Source organism: Vicugna pacos, chromosome 11 (assembly GCF_048564905.1).
Source record: "Vicugna pacos chromosome 11, VicPac4, whole genome shotgun sequence".
Taxonomy (NCBI): domain Eukaryota; kingdom Metazoa; phylum Chordata; class Mammalia; order Artiodactyla; family Camelidae; genus Vicugna; species Vicugna pacos.
Genome location: NC_132997.1, coordinates 34,482,129 through 34,500,500, shown reverse-complemented (window position 1 = coordinate 34,500,500; position 18,372 = coordinate 34,482,129). Strand labels below are relative to the sequence as shown.

At 44.9% G+C, this 18,372-nt stretch overlaps 1 protein-coding gene across 1 annotated transcript in view; it reads left to right on the top strand.

The window, feature by feature from the left end:
* The window catches only part of LOC107034893 (uncharacterized), a 54,420-nt gene that overhangs the window by 30,527 nt on the left and 5,521 nt on the right, over window positions 1–18,372 (top strand). The window contains exons 2-6 of the mRNA XM_072971106.1: window positions 10,654–10,788; window positions 14,120–14,370; window positions 15,808–15,846; window positions 16,967–17,053; window positions 17,459–17,536. Of these exons, the coding sequence (XP_072827207.1) occupies window positions 10,689–10,788; window positions 14,120–14,370; window positions 15,808–15,846; window positions 16,967–17,053; window positions 17,459–17,536 (555 nt within the window). The 5' untranslated portion in view covers window positions 10,654–10,688. The remainder of the gene's footprint in view (window positions 1–10,653; window positions 10,789–14,119; window positions 14,371–15,807; window positions 15,847–16,966; window positions 17,054–17,458; window positions 17,537–18,372) is intronic.

Below are 18,372 nucleotides of genomic sequence, written 5' to 3'. Positions count from 1 at the left end.
CTGTGAATCAGAGGAAAAGGCAGACACATGTTCACCCTCAGAGCCAGAACAATCCAGTTCTCTTTCTGACTCTCAGAATGGTCTGTGTGTGTTCAGAGCCAGGCTTCCTCCTGAGGGAAGTTGTCTGGGAGCTCCCTTTATGGTAATTTTAGGGTGAGGGCTTGTTTCTCCTAGGGATTGATTAGAAGGTGCTTAACAAATGGATAATTTTTTTCCCCAACATTTCACAAGTGTATTTTAAATTATTCCCACTTTCTGGGTGATATGTGAAGATGTTATTACCTCGGAACATAAGTTCTTATTGATCCGAGTCCGCATAGTATTTAACTGGTGGCAGCTGCTCTACTCAGATTTCATGTCACATTCAAAGCTGCTGTTTATTCAAATATTTAATTTTTAATTCACGTTTAACTTGGTTAAGTTTTAAAACACTTATTCAGTATGATGGACTTGAGGAAAATAGAACAAATTCATTGATTGCAAACAGAATCATCAGTACAAACTCAAGCTACTAATTTACTGAGAGTTGTTGAGCATTCCTAGGTTTTGTGGTTATAACCATGCTCCTGAACTGAAAGATTTTAACATTTTTTGGCATATTTATTTTAAAAACACTTTCAGTTTAACCTGGGACCAATTTAGTGACAAAAATAGAGAATTTTATAGTATTTGACTTATCAGCGGTTAAAACTTATTGCTGTCTTAAGTTTTTAGTGTACTTCTTAGTGCACATACGTCAAAACCAACAGTTCTTATTGAAACTATTGTTTGTCTTCTTGGTAGGAGAAAAAGTGAATAGGCAGTGTTTGAATGACTCTCCATCCACTACAAGAAGCAACAAATTCTTAACCTGGGGTCTCTACATAGACTTCTTGGAATCTCTAATCCCCTTGAAGTTATCCATAAGAAATTTTTATATGCAAACACGAATTTTTGTTGCTAAAAATAGGGTCCATAGCTTTCATAAGATATTGAAAACACTCCATGTCTCCAAAAAGTTGATACTCACTGTACCAGAGAAATACAATGATTTTATGTTTTGTTCTAAGGATCCTGCTCACAGTGCTGGTTCCCCAAGGGCAGGGTCCATGTCACCACCTGGTCTCTATCATCACTTACCTTTCCCTGTACCATTCTGCCCTTCAGCACCAGTTGTTAATAAAAAGTTTGGTTAAAGAAACTCTAAAAGAACAGCTTAGATTTCAGGATCATGAATTTTTACTTTTCTGGAACTAAATATACCTATTTGGAACGGACTCTTTCATTGAAATTTTAAGAATGAATAAACTAGTGCTTCTTAAGGTAATTGTCATGTATCTTTTAAATGACTGTTTGAATATAGCACTTCACTTTGACAGCCAGGATGGTTCACAGAAGCTTACAAGCTATTTTCCTTTTCTTCTAACACAAAGTGTGGTGGAGGTAACATGACTGATCTGAAGGACTCTGGGAAACTCTGGGATAAAATAGGAAGTAATCCTAAACTTAACCTGTAGGTTATTCATACTACTAGAGGAGTAGAAGGGCTATGTTATTATTGAACTGGTAAACTGGGACAGACTACCCAGGGAGATGGTCTGCCAAATTACCTTTAATAATTGTACTTTTCAGTGAGATGATGCAAATCTGTCATTTTTTCCCTCAATTCAATATGAAAGAGATTTTCTTTCTTTCTTTTTTAATCACAGAAGTAATACATGTTCTTTGTATAATACAAAAAAGCATTAAGAGGAAAACAGAAATCAACCACTGTCCTAGTCACTGTTTACCTTATTTTAGTATTTTGTTTTCTAGTACATCTTCTGTACCTGCTTATTTATTTACATGCTATAGTATAATAATATTGTATCTTGGCCTTTTCACTTATCTGATGAATGAAAACTAAAAGCCTTAGTACCTCATAAGGAGCTTCTTGAGACTTTTTTGCAGAAATCATAGCACTGTTTTCGATATCTTAGCCACATTTTATTACTTGGAAATTTGGTCTGCACAGTTTCCTGAACCTTTATGCATTTTTCACTGCTCAGCTAACTGGTTCTTATTAGTTGAGACTGACTGAATCTCCTCCTGTGAAGATCATGTATTTTTCCATTGCCCGTAACCCTTCAGTGGCTCACTGGAAAAAGCCCACGTTCCTTTGAATGACATCCAAGGCCCCCTGTGATCCTTCTCTTCTCTTCCTCAAGAATTGGAATATCTACATACAACTTATACCTTAATTCCTCCTTGCTTTTGCAACTTATTGAAATAATAGTAATTCTTCAACATTCATCTTAAAATGAATCTTTTCCTCATTTGAGCAAACGACTGTGTAGAACATGATACCCTAGCTTCTGAGATTACTTTTTCAGCATCGAGAAACAGGAGAATAAGCACATTTTTGAGCTTTTTCTAATTATGTACTGTATGGAAATAACATGTTACTTTAGAAGATTATTAATGGGGCTTCCAAAAAATAGTATCTCTGGATGATAAATCTTACCAAGATAAATATTAACCCCCACAATGCAGTGATGAAGATGAAGGTGAAGCCCTGTACCAGAAGGTGTCCTCAGAGCAGTGCCAGGTAGAGCACCTCGGGGACTTGCTGTCCCACTGCCCAGAGTGTGGTTTGGCAGGCGATTTCATCTTTTACTTGAAGGTAAGCACTACATATAATGCGTGGTCAGCTTTATTCTAGGGTAGCTCCAGGAGCCCTCTGAATTTACAAAGAAGTCATAATTTTAGGTTCTAAAATTAGGTCTTCATTCCACAGATATAGAGGACATAAGGGTAATTTGTTTTTTAGTAGTCTTTGGTTTGGTAAAAAGAATAAATTTACCTTCAGCAGTACACACATGTTCGAACTACTTTCCAAGGTAATCTGCACTGAAATTTTAGAGATGACCAAAGCAGAACTCTTGATCTGTTAAAGGGTTCATCTTTGCCCTGTGTTGACAGTAAGAGCCCTTTTGAAGTTAATCGCAGGTTTACAGCTATGGAGTAATCCCTTATTCTCTCTGACTGTCGCTTTCTCAGGTATCTGCAGGGGAAATTTAGCAGTTCTGCCTCTCTCACTTCGTTTGTAGCCACTTGAAACCTTTCCTGGGTTTGTTTCTTTCTTCGAAACGGTGGTTGTGCTTCCTTTTGCCCTGATTCTCCTACAATAACTCACACCCCACACTGTTGCTCCTTATTTCCACTGTTAGAGACCATAGGCCAGGTATCTTGGATTCCCTGTCCTCCGTCTCTGCCTTCTTTAATATTTTCCCTAAATAGAGTGCCTACTCTAAGAGAGTCTCTGTGGAGTTTAAGGTTGGGGTTGGCGTGGGAGGGTGTGAGAAGGGAGTCAGAGCTAATATCCCGAGAATCCAAGTAGGGGAGACTTTTTTGATGTTTCTCATCACCCACATTCGAATTCATCCCCCTGCCCAGATTGGTTTTTTTTTTTTAAGTTATAGTCAGTTTACAATGTTGTATCAACTGCTGGTATACAGCGTAATTTTTCAGTCATACGTGAATATATGTATATTCATTTTCCTATTCTCTTTCACCATGAGCTACTACAAGATCTTGACTATATTCCCCTGTGCTATACAGTATAAACTTGTTTCAGACTGGTTCTTTATATACACATTTCAAACAGTTTTCTAGCTGTTTTTAAAGTCCGTAATTCGACAGGATTTTTCTTCACTTTTCCTATTCTCCCACATTGATAGGAGTTGAGTCTCGTGGCTGTGGAAGATGAAGCAAAGTTAAAAACCAAGCCCTTCTCCAGCAGAAGCCTCTTGGAGGTAGAGCAGCACCAGGCTCCCCTAGTGGAAGGCCAGGAGCGGAAGCTGCTGGTCCTCCAGCTGATGGCTGTTCTGAGGGAGAGAATGAGCAGATATTCACAAACATCACTCAGGTCAGTGGCCGGCGCATTCCAGATCCCAGGCTGGTGGTGTTTGTCTGTTTTGGTTTCTGTCGTTCTTTCCAAAAAATGTTCAGAAGAATGTTACTCAGGGCGTGGTTTGATGACACCTGCATCCGTGTTACCTGGGATGCTGGTTAAACCTGTAAATTTCCGAGCCCACATCAGATTACGAGAATCAGGACTTTCATGGGTCCTGCGAGTTGGCATATTTAACAAGCTCCTGAGGTGATTCTCATGCACATAAAACTGGTAAGTGTTTTAAATATTTATATATCACAGTAGTTTTCAACTTTTGGTGCAAATAATATTGTCTGGGATCCTTTTCACAGTATTGATGCCCAGCCCACTTTTAGAGATTCTGATTCAGCATGTCTGCATTAGAGCCTCAGCACATGTATTTTTTTAAACCCTGTGGATGATTCTAATGTGCATTAGAAATTGAGAATGATTAAAACTCAAATTTGAAAAAAAAATCGATGATGATAGAATCACCTTGAATTTACAGGTTCTCTAGCTCACAGCTTATTCCATAGCAGCCTGTGGAGCTTTTAAGATTTTTTGAAAAATTCTTTCAGAGTAGAATAACTATGTGAACCAGTGCCTGCTTAATGGCTCAGACATTATTTTTTACCAGCTTTTTTTAAAAATAGGAAATAAAAGTTATGAAGTATAGGCACTATATTTTACCACTTGACTACAGTTAGCTGTTGCCTGGTTGGTGACTGGTCAGTTGTAAGATGATATGATTGTCACACTTAAACCCGATTCTCCAGCTCTTTGTACCGTCGTCATTGTCACCTGCCTTCCAGTGTTGCTAAGCAGCGTTTCACTACAGCTCCCGCTGAGAAAATCTGCAGCTGCCTGTCAGCTCTGACTTATCATGCCTACTTAATGAGCATTATGTTCATGATTTCTTTCCTGGCCTCTTATTCCTTCAGTTCACTGACCCCTTATTTACTCAGTAGAGTAATTTGTTTCTCCCATGTTTGTATCAGTTCCCTAAAGACTTTTTCACCCAGACTTTATGTTTTTGTCTCAGGATGCTAGCTGGAAAGGCAAATGATCTAAAAACTGATATGACTTAAGCTTTCCCACTTACCTCCTTTTACTCCTAATTAAGGAATAATGGTGCTAGGGTGATACAAAAGTGATAATGTCCCAAGAAATTATCCTTCAGCTGAGGTTAAAATGTATCAGGACAAAAAGCACCCCCCAAAAAAAAATTAAATTGCATTTAGTAGTCTCACTGCTAGTGATAATTTTGGGATGTTATTTTGAAATATTCACGCATGTAAGTAAGCAGTAAGCAAGAAGTTAATTTTGTTAATATCATTAAGATTTTTAGCATAAGAAAAAGAGTTATAAGTATAAAATTAAGGAACTTGAGTAAAACCCCCATAATATTACATTTTAATTGGAGGTGTTTGTATGAACTCATGGTTTTTTTCTTTTTAAAAAAATAAGACATATCCTAGCTCAACCCACTGTCAATGTCAAGAAGCAGTGACAACCCAGTGGCAATTAGCATCCCCAGTACCAGATTATAGTTTCTAAATAGCATTTCCTACTGAAAGAACACAAAGCTCATTGGATTAAAGGTTCATTTGGTTCTAGGGCAGGAGAACTGTACAACTTAGGCCTCAGGACATCTTGTTGCGCTTGAATACAAGGAAGCTATCTGAGGTGAACAGGTCATGTCAGCATTCAGGAGCCAACTTGGGGGTGGTTCCTATTGATCATAAGTGGGACAATTTGAGTATTAAAAAGAATAATGCCTGCAGTGGATTGAAACACATTAAGAAACACATTAAGTTCCAAAAATCTCTGGTGGGACATCTTTGGAGGTTGCTAGGACATCAACTGACTATTTGGTAAATTGATAAATGAAGAAAAAGAGTAAAATGTTTATCTTGTCTTTCCTGTAGGAACTATTTTCAGTGTAACTAAATAGTCAACGAAGGAAATTTTTCCTTTATGTAAGAACCACAACTGAAAAATTCAAAAAGAGAACTAGAAAATTATATTTTGCAATCCTCTAATGAAATAATGGATCTCGGTAACAATCATCAATGTCTGCTCTAACCATTAGGGGTACTTTATAATGAATGTATTAGGGCAAATGCACCCAAACCAGCTGATCCTTTCTTCCCCTAGCAATTTATTATGAAAACTTTCAAATTTGAAAGAATTTCTTAGTGAGTACCTGCATACCCACTACCTAGATTCTACCATTAACATTTTATTATACCTGCTTTATCACATATTAATCTATGTTTCCATCTGTCTATCCATTTTATTTTGGGTGCATTTCAGGGTTAATGCAAATATCAGTATATGTCCCCCAAATATTTCAGCCTGGACTGATTAATCTTAACATCACCACAAGAAGACAAGCAGACATCATTATGGCCTCCTCATGCAATGCAGTAGGAAGTATGCAGCACCGTCTAGGAAGGGTCCTTACCCCCAAACCTCCCCCAAAATACAAAACAAACCAACCCCCCAAGATATGAACCTGAATCCAATCAAGAAAATGGGATTGAGAAGCAAGCTAAATGCCATGAGGAAACAATTAGTCAAATCCATAATGTGGGAAATTCTACAGTACAAATGACCCAGTTTCTTTGTCAAATAAATGGTGTTAAAAAGGAGTAAAGCTGTTGTAGCTTAAAAGGGACTTGAGTGATATCAATGAAACATAATATGTGCATCTTGATTCAAACAAACCAATTGTATGTAGACATTTTTTGCAACAATTATGGACCAAGTATTAGAAGATATAAGGGTTTGGTTTTTTTTTTACCATATACTTTATTTATTTCTTTATTTTTATTTTTTGATTGAAGTATAGGAATTTTTACTGAGTGTAATCATAGTGTAGTAGTTATGTAAAAAACAAATCTCCTTATTTGTTAGAAGTGCATATTGAAGTTTTCATGGATGAAAGATTAAAAATCCAATAAAGTGTGTTGGCAGATGGCATGTTAGTATGTGAGATGAGCCCTGTTCCAACTCCCAAGTTCTTTCATCCCGCAAATATGTATTGAGAGCCTACTGTGTGCCACGTACTCTTCCAGGTATCAGAGACACAGCTGTGAGCAGAACAGACACACATCTGTGCTCTCATGGAGCTTACAGTCACATAAGGGGAGAGACAGTAAGCAAGTCAGCAAAATCACACAATGTGTTTGTTAGACGATGGTAAGTACCAGAGAGAAAAAATCAACCAAGGAAAGGGGATGGTAAAGGAGTTTGTAAACAGGGTGGTCATGGAGAACCTTGCTGAGAAAGTGACTTTTGAGCAAAGATCTAAAGCAGGAAAGGAGGGAGCTATTGAGATACCCAGGAGAAAAGTGTTTCAGACAAGAGGGAGCCTGCCTGGAATGTGAAGGAGTCAGCAAGGGGGCCTGTGTATATGGAGAGGAATGAGCAAGGTTCCCTTTTATCCGCCCTTTGAGGGACTGCCACCCTCTGCACCCTTCTGTACCTGGATCATGTAATCGGCAGAATAGAAGGGGTTCTACATGCTTGTGTTTTTTTTCATATGTTAAACTTTTTTAACATAAGTAACATATGTTCATTGTGAAAACATTTAAATAAAAGAGGTGCAAATTTTTTAAGTAGGGATTTATGGTTAAAGACGGTGTATTGAACAAAAATATTTATCTGGAAACCAGAGACCCACAGAGCAGGAGAGGAAAGACAGTAGATAAAAGAGAATAACAATGCATGGAAACTGTAAAATAGTAGCTGATTCAGCAACTTGAGAAAATGGAAAGCTAAGTGCCTGCACAGGAGAATTCACGAAGCAAGCACTATGCCTCAATAAAGCTGTTAAAAATTTTTTTGCAAAGGAAAAACAGAAGCAAGCCACTTCTCCCTGTAGAACCCTATAAGGGTGGGAGGCATCAGATAAGCTCCAAAAATGGAGCTGAATTTAGAGATTAAATCAGGTTGAAAGGCTCCACAAGATTCAGTAGACCCTTTGATTCCTTCCTCGTCTTCATACAACCACCTCCCCGCTCCAGCCAAAGACTCAAGGTTTATTCTTGAGAGAGGTTGAACCCAGACTCTGAACTTGGGTGGTGGTAGCACACGGCAAAGCTGGAGAATTAAGCTGATGTCTGCAGACTCAGCAGGGAGGCCTCAGCCCCCTTGCACTCATTTGCCAGAATGTTGACAGCAGGTTTATACATCCCCATAGGATTATTATGAGGATTAAGTGAGTTAATACCTGTAGAATGTTCAGAACAGTACCTGGTAAATAGCAAATGCTTAATGTTATCACTAAACTAAACAGCTAAATAATTAAAACCAGTTGCCTCTGTAGAGTCAGAATCAGATGGAGAGAAACGGGGTAGGGCACTGCCATTTTTCATTATAAACTTTCAGGAATATTTGGCTTTTAGAATTACGTATCTTTACAAAAATTTTCAAGTAAAAAGTGAAAGTCTCCAAATGTTAACCACTATCTATAAATAGATTAAAAAATTTCTTCTGTATAGCACAGTGAACTGTATTCAATATCTTGTAATAACCTTTCATGAAAAAGAATATGATAATGAATATATGTGTGTGTGTGTGTGTGTGTGTGTGTGGTATGACTGGGGCATTATGGGAAATTGGCACATTGTAACTGACTATGCTTCAGTTAAAATAAAAAGTCTCTCTCCTTCTCTCCTCAATATGCAAAAATTCTAGAACAGGCATCAGTCACATACCTATCCTTGTGGCTGGCAGCCCCATAAAAAATCACAGGAAATGAGTAGTAGGGGAGGAGCTGTTGTCCCCATGGTGGTTTAGTTGTTACATGCAAAATTTGAGGGAAAGGGTACACTTCATAAATGACAGTAACAACTGGCTATCACACCACAGTTAACAGCTCCCAGGGTTTTTTCTTTAACATACATAAAACTGAAGATTTCTTCTTTTTTTAAATTTAAGTGTAGGTGATTTACTGTATTTCAGATGTACAGCAAAGTGGTATATATATATATATAATTTTTTCAGATTCTTTTCCATTATAGATTATTACAAGATATTGAATGTAGTTCCTTGTACTATACAGTAGATCCTTGTTATTTGTCTATTTTATATATAGTAATGTGTATCTGTTAATCCCAAATCCCTAAATTATCTTTCCCTTGCCTTTCCCCTATGGTAACCATAAGTTTGTTTTCTATGTCAGTGAGTCTATTTCTGGTTTTTGTTTTCTTTTGTTTTTTTAGATTTTTTTTTTTTTTTTGGCAAAAGGGAGGGAGTTGATAAGGTTTATTTATTTGAAGGAGATTACTGGGGGTTGAACCTAGGACCATGTGCAGGCTAGTCATGCACTCTACCGCTTGAGCTATACCCTCCCCCTGTTTCTGTGTTGAAGTAAGTTCATTTGCATCATCTCTTGAAAGTTCATAGTACTAGAATCATACTACTTGTTTGCAGTGTTAAAAAATTATATATATTATATATATATAATATATTAGATCGTAGAGAGGAATTTAGAAAAAATTGGAAAGCTGGATAGTTCCAGCAATTTAACGGTATATTTGTGCTGAAATAGAAGCTTCCTATAATCAAGGAGTGTTTGAGAAAACTCTTGGGAGGTAAAATAGGTGGCCCAAGATGGTAGATGAACTGGTTTCTCTGGGAAGAGCCAGGTTCCTTAACTGATAATGTCAATAAAGTCTTAATCTAGAGAGGGTGGTGAATATTGCTGTTACCAGCATTGTTCATTACAGTAAGTGGAACTTTTAATAACCTTTCTAATTTCCTGCCTTGCTCCAAAAGACAAGTGTTAACAAGCCATTCTCCTGACTTTAACCTGCAATAAAGATTCTAGCATAGCACATGATTTGCCCAGAGAGTTAAACATGCAAGCTTGCATGGTATTTAGAGGCTTATTATGACCTACCTCAACCATCCAATTTTCAAAATGATTTTTCCCTTTTGAGCCATTAGTCCTAAATACGCATGTAAGTGTATGCACAGGGACTTGTGCACATGTTCATGTATGGGTATGTGTATGCTGTCTTTTATTCAAATGTGTTTCTACTTAAGATGATTAATTCAAGCATAGTTAAAATGATGCTGACCAAATTAATTCCATTTAAGGCTTAGTTGTTAGCCAAATGCTAAGTAAAATCTTATATATAATAATTTAATATTTTAAAACTATTCAATATTTTAAAAAGTGACTCTGGATCGTTTGTGGAGATTGTTTGAGGACACTGAATTCTAAATAAAATTAATGCCTCTTCCCCCATTCTTTGCTTCCTAGAACTTAGCCTGTCAGAACAGTGGAAGGGAATCCTTAAGGAGGAAACCTCATTAGGTGAAGCAGATATAGGATACTCTGAAATGGTCAGAAAGTAACAAATCATTTTTCATTTTAGTTTCCTGGTAAGAATCATGAAAAGTAAAGGAAGGTGGGTTGGTATATTAAAATATTTGGGGAAGTGTGAAAGGGCTTTCTCATTTATTGACTGTATGACCTTGAGCAGATTGCCTCTCTAAGTCTCAGATTCTTCATCTGAAAATGAAGCCAAAAGTACTGATGTCCTAGAGTTGATATGAGACCTGAGTGAGCTTATGCATGTAAAACCCTGAGCACTGTGCCTGCTATGTGGTAGCATTTGCTGTGGAAGCTTCTTGCTGTCATTATGTTGTTGAAGGAGATGAGGATGTAGACATTATATATGAAGAGAATTTTGAGGGCTTTTTTTCCTACTCTTCACTAATTCTAAATTCCATTTCTGAGGTAGGTTGTGGATGTTGTACCAGCAACCCTGCAGCGAGCATGTGCAAGCCTGGCCCATCAGGCAGAGAGCACCATAGAATCACAAACACTGAGCATGTCCGTGGGACTGGCGGCCATCATGCTGGGAGGAGCCGTGCAGGTGAGCTGCAGACATGAACCAAACTTGAAAGGAGGGAGAAGAGAAGAGAAAAACCTACCGCTTCCCTTCCATATCCTTGTGAGAAATAAGGATGGATATTGCATATAGGAGAACCAGAGTAAACAAGTGAGGTTGTTAATTAGAATTCTCCCCGAAGTAGAGGACAAGAAAACTGTACCACTTCCACCTTGTCACATGCATAGACAGAGGCAGCCAGAGCCCTTTCTGACCTGGCATGAGCTTGATTTGGAAATACCTGGCACACTGTTTTGCATCCATGGTGAATACTAGATTCTTTGGCCCTCACTGTGGTTGCTCCCCATAGCTCAGCCCTGTCCGTCCTGCAGTGGTCAGGGGAGAACCCTCGTAACCTGCTGGCTGCTGAGGATCCCATGTTTTGAATAGTTCCACTTTAGCCCAGGATCCATTGTTCAACTCATCATGTAACATGTTAAGGCTTTGGTTCCGGTGCATATGTCTTTTACATACTTAATTTATAATTTTTTAAATTTAGTATACTTACTGCCCGCTTCCCATGTGCCAGATTCTGAACTGAAGGTGCTGGGAATACAGCAGTGGACAAAGCAGACATGGTCCCTACCCTCATGAAGCTTAGAGCCAGTGAGAGAGACAGTCACTAAGTAACTCTTCAAAAAATATATGCTTAGAATTGAATGAAGTACCTCAAGAGAGAAATGGAGGGTACAAAGGAAACTTCTAGCCTAGGCAGGGAAGGTTTCCACTGAGGAAGTAATGTAATTTTAAGCTATGACTTGAATGATGAGTAGGAGTTTGGGGGGGTGTGTGGTGTGGATGGAGGAAACTCTTCCAATTTAAGGAAACATCATGTACGAGGGCTGGGAAGCAAGAGAGAGCCTGGTATACTTAAGACACTGGTAGAAGGCCTGTGTAGCTGAACTGCAGGGACCAAGGGTCAGAGTAGTGCCAGACAAGGTGGACAGGTGGGCACGTATGTGTGTGACTGGCTAATTACGTACCACATTAGGTTGGGGGGATGGCTAGAAAGCAGACTAGGCTTGGTGCAAGTGTTATGAAATCTGATCTGAAATCAAACTGGACATAACTCTTAGCAATGAGTAGGGAAACCTTCTGGGAATGGATTTTTGAGTTTGAGGATTAAAATCTGATACTGATTCTTGATACATTAGAATTTGCCTCTCTCTAGCCAGTCCTTAAGGGGAAAAGGAATTTTATCTGGGCCTCTTTTTAATGTGAAGTCTATTTCTTTGTAGGTTTACTTAGCACTCCTAATTTTATATTTCCCTCATAGTTTGAAAAAAACACATTTTTTGGTTTAGTTTCAAGAGTCATATTATATCCCTGCTCTTAGAACGCTCAGGGAGGAATTCACCAGTTGAATAATTTTTCTTAAGTTGTACTGTTAACTAGATTTAGGTGGCCTGATTGATTTTTTTGTAAACTCTTTATTTTTACTTTTTTAAAATTTATTTCTTATTTTTGGAGGGGGAGGTAATTAGGTTTATTTATTCATTTCAGTGGAGGTACTGGGGATTGAAACAAGGACCTTGTGCATTTTAGGCAGGCACTTTACCACTGAGCTATACCCTCCTCCCTGGCCTGACTGATTTCTGTTTTGTGGGTTGAGTATTCATTGGAATAGTCTTAATTTCCATAGTTGAGAGTAGTTTTTTTTGCAGACGTCATCAGCCTCCCTGTGCCTCTCCTCCTTTCTCGTGCTCCTCAGCTGCTCTTCTTCCCTGACTCGCTCTGGTCTCTGCAGGGAGACTCTCTCCTCTGTCGGTGGGGAAGCTGTCAGGGCTGAGGGCAGGGTGGGGCTTCATCTCGGGGAGAGGAAGCTGGGAACACAGGGCTGCTCCCCTAAGACCCACTTTTCCAAGCTCCACATCATCCAGGCACCTTAGCCTGGGGCTGCCCAACGTGGACCACAGAGTGTTAGGCGGGAGTGAGGTCCCCCTGGGAGGAGGGACGCCTGTGCCGAGTGGTCACCACCCTGGTGTCCAGTACCAGCTGCTGAGGGTTCCAATCATGTGATGGTATCCCTGTGTCTTGTCCTTACACATCCCCATGCAGATCAGAGACTGAACCTACACGTTTCCCACCAGGGTCCCACCCCCCTGCAGCCACCTGTCCGCAGGCACATTTAGGAGAGACCTCAGGAGCAGCCTGGCCCAGTACAGGTCCCCTCAGCCTGACTGGGCCTCTCCTTTCAGCCGCCCTGCTTCCTGGGCACAGGCTCTCTCTGCCCCCTTCCCTGCCCTGCTTCTCTCAAGCAGAGCACATGACTTAGGGAAAGGCTGGGCAGTGCGTGGGTCCTCGGATGCAGCACACGTGCCGTGGTTATGAACAACAACATGAGAACAGGTCCTGTCCTTAAGCCCCCACGTGGCCCTGGCCTGTGCTGGGACTGTCTATGGTCTCTATCTGCAGCTCTCAGCTGCCTGCCATTTCCACACTGCAGCTGGGGAGACAGAGGCTTAGAGAGATGGAGTCATTTTGCCCAAGATTGCAGAGAAGTAGGGGAGAGAGGCTCCAGGGATGTGATCAGGGTGTCCTTGCTGTGTTCTTGCACCCCCACCTCTCAGGGGGCCCCAGCTGCCCCTCCCTCAACCATCCATGTCACGTAGCTCTTTGTGGTCCTCACAGAGCCCCTGTGTGTCATAGTAGGCAGGCAGTGAGGGCTGGGATGTCACTACTTGGAGAACTGGACCTCCTTGACAGGGCCGTTGGGAAGCCGCTGAGTGGGGGCAGCCATGGGATCCATGGCCCAGGGCTCCAGAGGGGCTCTCTGGGTCCCAGCCCTGACCTCCCAGGCCCACTGTGGTCCCTCTAGATGAGGTAACTTGAGGGGAAGGGAGAGTGAGCTGATGGGGGAATCAGCCGTGGGAAACAGTAGGTGGGCACCTGGGAGGAATCACCAAGAGCAGCCCCAGGACTCTGACCCCTGTGCCTCCCGCAGAGTGAGCCCGAGACCAGCCTTGGACCAACGATGCCCACAGTGCCCACAGGTGTCGTGATGATGGTCACAGTGCCTACAGTTGTCACAGTGAGGACCACAGTGCTGAGGGCTGTCACATGGTGACCACAGTGACCAGTGTTGTCACAACCACGACCGCAGTGACAATGGATGTCACAGAGGAGGAGACCACAGGGCCTGAGCTCATCCCAGAGGGGCTCTCTGGGTACCCTAACCTCTTAGGATCTTTCTCCTCAGGTAGGGCAACCCAAGTCGAAGGGGAACTGGGCAGATGGGGAGACGGGTGGGATCTGAGCGGCAGGGGAAGATGTCAGCCAGGTACCAACCAGGACTCTGTCGTGTGTTCTTCTGTAGGCACAAGGGTCAGGGGCAAGCCTCCCAACAGCTCCCCGGCAGCCCCCGCGATGGCACCTCTCTGGGTGGCCTCTCACGAGACGGCTCTTCCCCCAGCAGCACCTCCCCCACCTGAAGTGCCTCCCCAGGCACCACCTCACCCACCCTCCCCATTCATCCTCAGTGTCAACTTTCTCTGCCTGTTTTTGCCCATCCTGGCCCTGCTCCTGCTCCTGCTCCTGCTCTGGTTCATCTGTCGCCTGTGCTGCAAGGTGAGTGACCCCTGCCCACACAGCCTGTGTCCAGCCCTCATCAACCCCCCGGGGACCAGACACGTGTCTGCCCCGTGACACTGCCTGTGGGCAGGTTCCCATCAGCTCCAGGTCCTCACCCAGCAAACAAGGCACAGCCTCTGCCTTTCATCCAGGACAGACACAGCCTGGGCTTCCAGGTCACCACCTGCCTCCTGCTTTCACAGGGAAGTGGCCTATGGGCTGTCCCGGGCCCTGGGGAGAAAGGACCCCAGGTCCCTGAGACCAGGGCTGCTTCACAGCAGTCAGGCTTCAGGGGGACTCAGGAGGACCAAGGCTGGAGTGGCCTCTGCTCTTGAGGGAAGAAGAGGGGTCTGCAGGGGCACCGATGGCCCAAAGGGAGGAGGACCCTGGCCGGGTGGATGCTAACCTCGGGGACAGCTGTGCCTTTGAAGACAGCACGGTCCCTCCACGTCTGTAGTGCCTTCCGTCACTCCTTCCTCAATCATGACTATATCACATGACTATGTGCAGGGCTCCGTCCTGGGCCCAGAGGGACAGAAATGAAGCAGCCCCATCCCCGCCCACAGGAGCTCACGGCCTGGTGGCTGGTCTGGTGTGGAAGCCTGTGGGGCATTGAGGGTAAATGTCCCCTTCAGGGGGTGTGGCAGGTGTCCTGATAGAGCAGGACAGTAGCCAAGGACAGAGACTGGCCCGGGGAGGGAGCCAGAGAGCTGGGTGAGGAAGAGGACAAAGCAGAGCTGAGAAAGGACACGCCAACCAGCAGAGAAGCAGCAGGTCGGGTTTCTGCAAAGAGGGAACATGAGGAGAGAGGCCCGGGGAGGGGGGCGGACTGGCACCCCTGAGGGCTTGGAGGCCGGGGCTGCGGGGACGGGAGGGGAGGGGGGAGGAGGAAGGGGTGGGGGCGCTCTCTTGTCTTCATATGACGTCAGGGCTGCTGCTGAGACTCCCAGGGGGGCATCTACCAGGGACCAGCAGCCTTAGTCTGCCTGCCTGCCCCTCGGCCCTGCAGGGAGGGGCCGACTCGCCTGTGATAACTGAGAAGCCTGAGGCTCAGGGAGGTGGAGCCTGTTGGTTACAAACTCTCAGGCAAGGGACACCCAGACTCACACCCCAAAGCCCATGTTCTGTCCCCCTGCTGCCACTGAGCAGGGTCCCCTCCTGTCTGCAAAGCCGAGCCAGAGCCCCACAGGCCCCTTCCAACCTATGACTATGTCACCCTGCCCCGCAGTGATTGCCCTCTCTGCATATCAAGTACGCAAGAAAAAGTTGGATGGAGGTGACAAGAGTCATCATGGAGGGAGCTGTGACCCCCAAGCTGGGGTGGGAGGAGAAGGAGCCAGTTCATGCCAGAGACACAAAGGTGTCTCTTCAGTGGAGATAAACTTTATGGGCACTGGACTTTGACCACTTCAATTGTGATCACTTCCATTCTAGACCATCAAGGCTCCACCACCAACCCAGGAAAGAGCAAAGGTAAGCGGTGTGTTTGGTCCTGATGTTGTCAGCCTGCCTGATGCACACACTGACCCGCACAGGGAGGCCTCCTGCCGCTCATGGGGATACGTCCCCCCCACCCCTCCAGCTCCCACCTACCTGGGCAGGGAGAGCTGGCAGCAGGAGGAAGATGGTGACAGGCACAGAGGGACCCCAGGGAGGACAAGGGACTCACCAGTATCACCCAGACAACACTCCCCATGTTCCCAGCACGGCCTCATTCAGAGCCTTTGTCACTGAATCAGCAACACAGTATGGCCTGTTTCAGGAACAGCTATGATCCCTCCGGAAATAAATGGGCTTTTTTTCAATTCCCAAGGGGTGTGTGTAGGATGGTCCTTCCCCAGGACTCAGGTGAGCTTTTGGAAAAGGACCCTCAGGTTTCAGGGATCTGGTCCCCCTTCTCCAGGCTCTGAGTCCGCTGGGCTCTGTTCCCTTGGTCTTCATCTCTGTCTGTTGTCAGCATGAGGGCCTTGGCTGGGGGTGACCTTTAAGGACATGGCACTGAGGAGAGGGGACGGAGGAGGGCATTGAGCTGTGAAGGGGGTGCAGCTCAGGTGAGGGACCAAGGGACAGGGGAGCAGCTATGGCTCACCAGGGTGGGTGCCCAAACCAGGACCCATAAGAGGCAGTTAGAGCAGAGGCATGGTGTCCCAAGAAAGGGGACCTGGGCCTGAGGTCTGGTGGGAACCGGGTCACTGCCCAGGCTGGTATCTGCGCTGGTTTCAGTGTGGCCTGGGGACGCTGGATCTGTCAGAGTCAGGTGAGTACCCCCCGTCCCTGCTTATGACCCGCCCCCCACAGCCTCCATCATGTGACACAGCCCCAGGCCCAGCTTCTCCAACAAGGGCGGCTCCGGGCACCAAGGGGACAGGACAGAGTTTGCTGGCCTTTGTAGAAGGCCCATCTCTTTGAAGCAGAAGCATGTGTCTCACACGGAGGACTGTCTTACTGTGCCCGGTGCTGCTCATCTGTCCTTGATTCTCCAGCAAACATTCCGTGAGTGACCAGAACTTGATAGGTGCTGGGGCAACAGATGTCATGTGTCTGCAGCCAGGAGCTGCCAGACGAGGAAGCAGACAGGGTTTTCTCTTCCTAGGAGCCTGAGGACACAGGTCCCATGCAGACATGCCCCACGGTGATTGTCCCCTGTGGGTGCCAAGGAGGCCAGATGGAACAGATGGAGGTGAGAAGGGCCCTGGGGAACAGAAGGGGAGGGGAGCCACTTCATGCACAGGCCTAGGCCCATAAGGCATGGCCCGAGTAGGAATGAGCTATGGGCCGTGGACTGCAGTCACTGGGACCAGAGAAAAGCCAAAGGCCTCCTGACCCTCGTGGCCCAAGAAAGGCCAAAATGTATGCGGGCTCATGCTCCCATCACCACCTGGGTTCCGAGCAAAAGGAATTCCCCCTCAGGATGGGGCCAGGGTTCTGGATGTTGGTGGGTGGCCCCAGGTGGAGGCTACAGTGCTGTCTTGGGGTGGTGGTGGGGACAGAGCCCTGGGAGGCCATCTCAAGTCAGAGGGGACACGACCCCTCTAGTGGCAGCATCTATGCCTGTAGATCCCTCACAACCACACCTGCTTTTCAGGGAAAACTGGATCGTTTGTGTTACTTTGTTCAGCGCTGCAGCCAGGCACCAGTGATGCTGTGCCCGCCCAGGGCCATGGTAAGCAGGGCACAGGGATGCTCCCCGTGGGCTGGGGTCTTGGTAAGCAGGGCACAGGGATGCTCCCCGTGGGCTGGGGTCTTGTCTTTGCCCTTGACTGTTGCCCCGTGGGACTCTGGGTCAGAGAGCCCTGTCTGGGCATCTGCCAAGGGGGATGCCCAAGACGTGGAGACCTGGTGCTCTTGAGCCTCCTGGGTGATTCTCAACACATTTTGCATGCGTCCTCATCCCAGGTGTGTCAGGAACTTTCTTATCCAGAGGAACACCCGGCACATCCGATCTTAAGTTAACAGGGATAGAGAGAAGGGCAGGCAGATTCCTGTTGGCCTCCTAGTTCCTCCCCACTGCCCACCCGGCCCTGTGGGACTGCTGGCTGCGCCCCATCCACGAGACCCTCCTGGGCTGGTCACTCAGGTGCCAGGAGTGGTGGGGGACATGGTGACATCCCCTCCACAGTGTTGTCTGGAAACACTGACTGCTTTTACCAGGTAGTAAAGATGCCTTCCTGTGTCAGTGCCTGTGACAATGGGGAGAAGCCAGATTGTTCCAGTTGTCATCCTTGGAATTTAATATAATGGCAGCTAATGTTTAAGTCCCTTCTGTGGGTCAGTTTCTAGCCTAAGATCTTTACATGTTTTTACTGCTTTAATCCTCCCAGTGACTGTAGGTAAAGATGCTATCATTACCTCAGCTTTACTAAGAGGGTAAAGCCACAGAGTGGCTGAGTGACATGCCTCAAGTCACTAAGGATGGGAGGGGCAGAGCTGGACCTGAACCCAGAGCCTGGCTCCTCCCTTCTCATTGCTCTGCCCCACTTTCGGGTCAGCACTCATGAT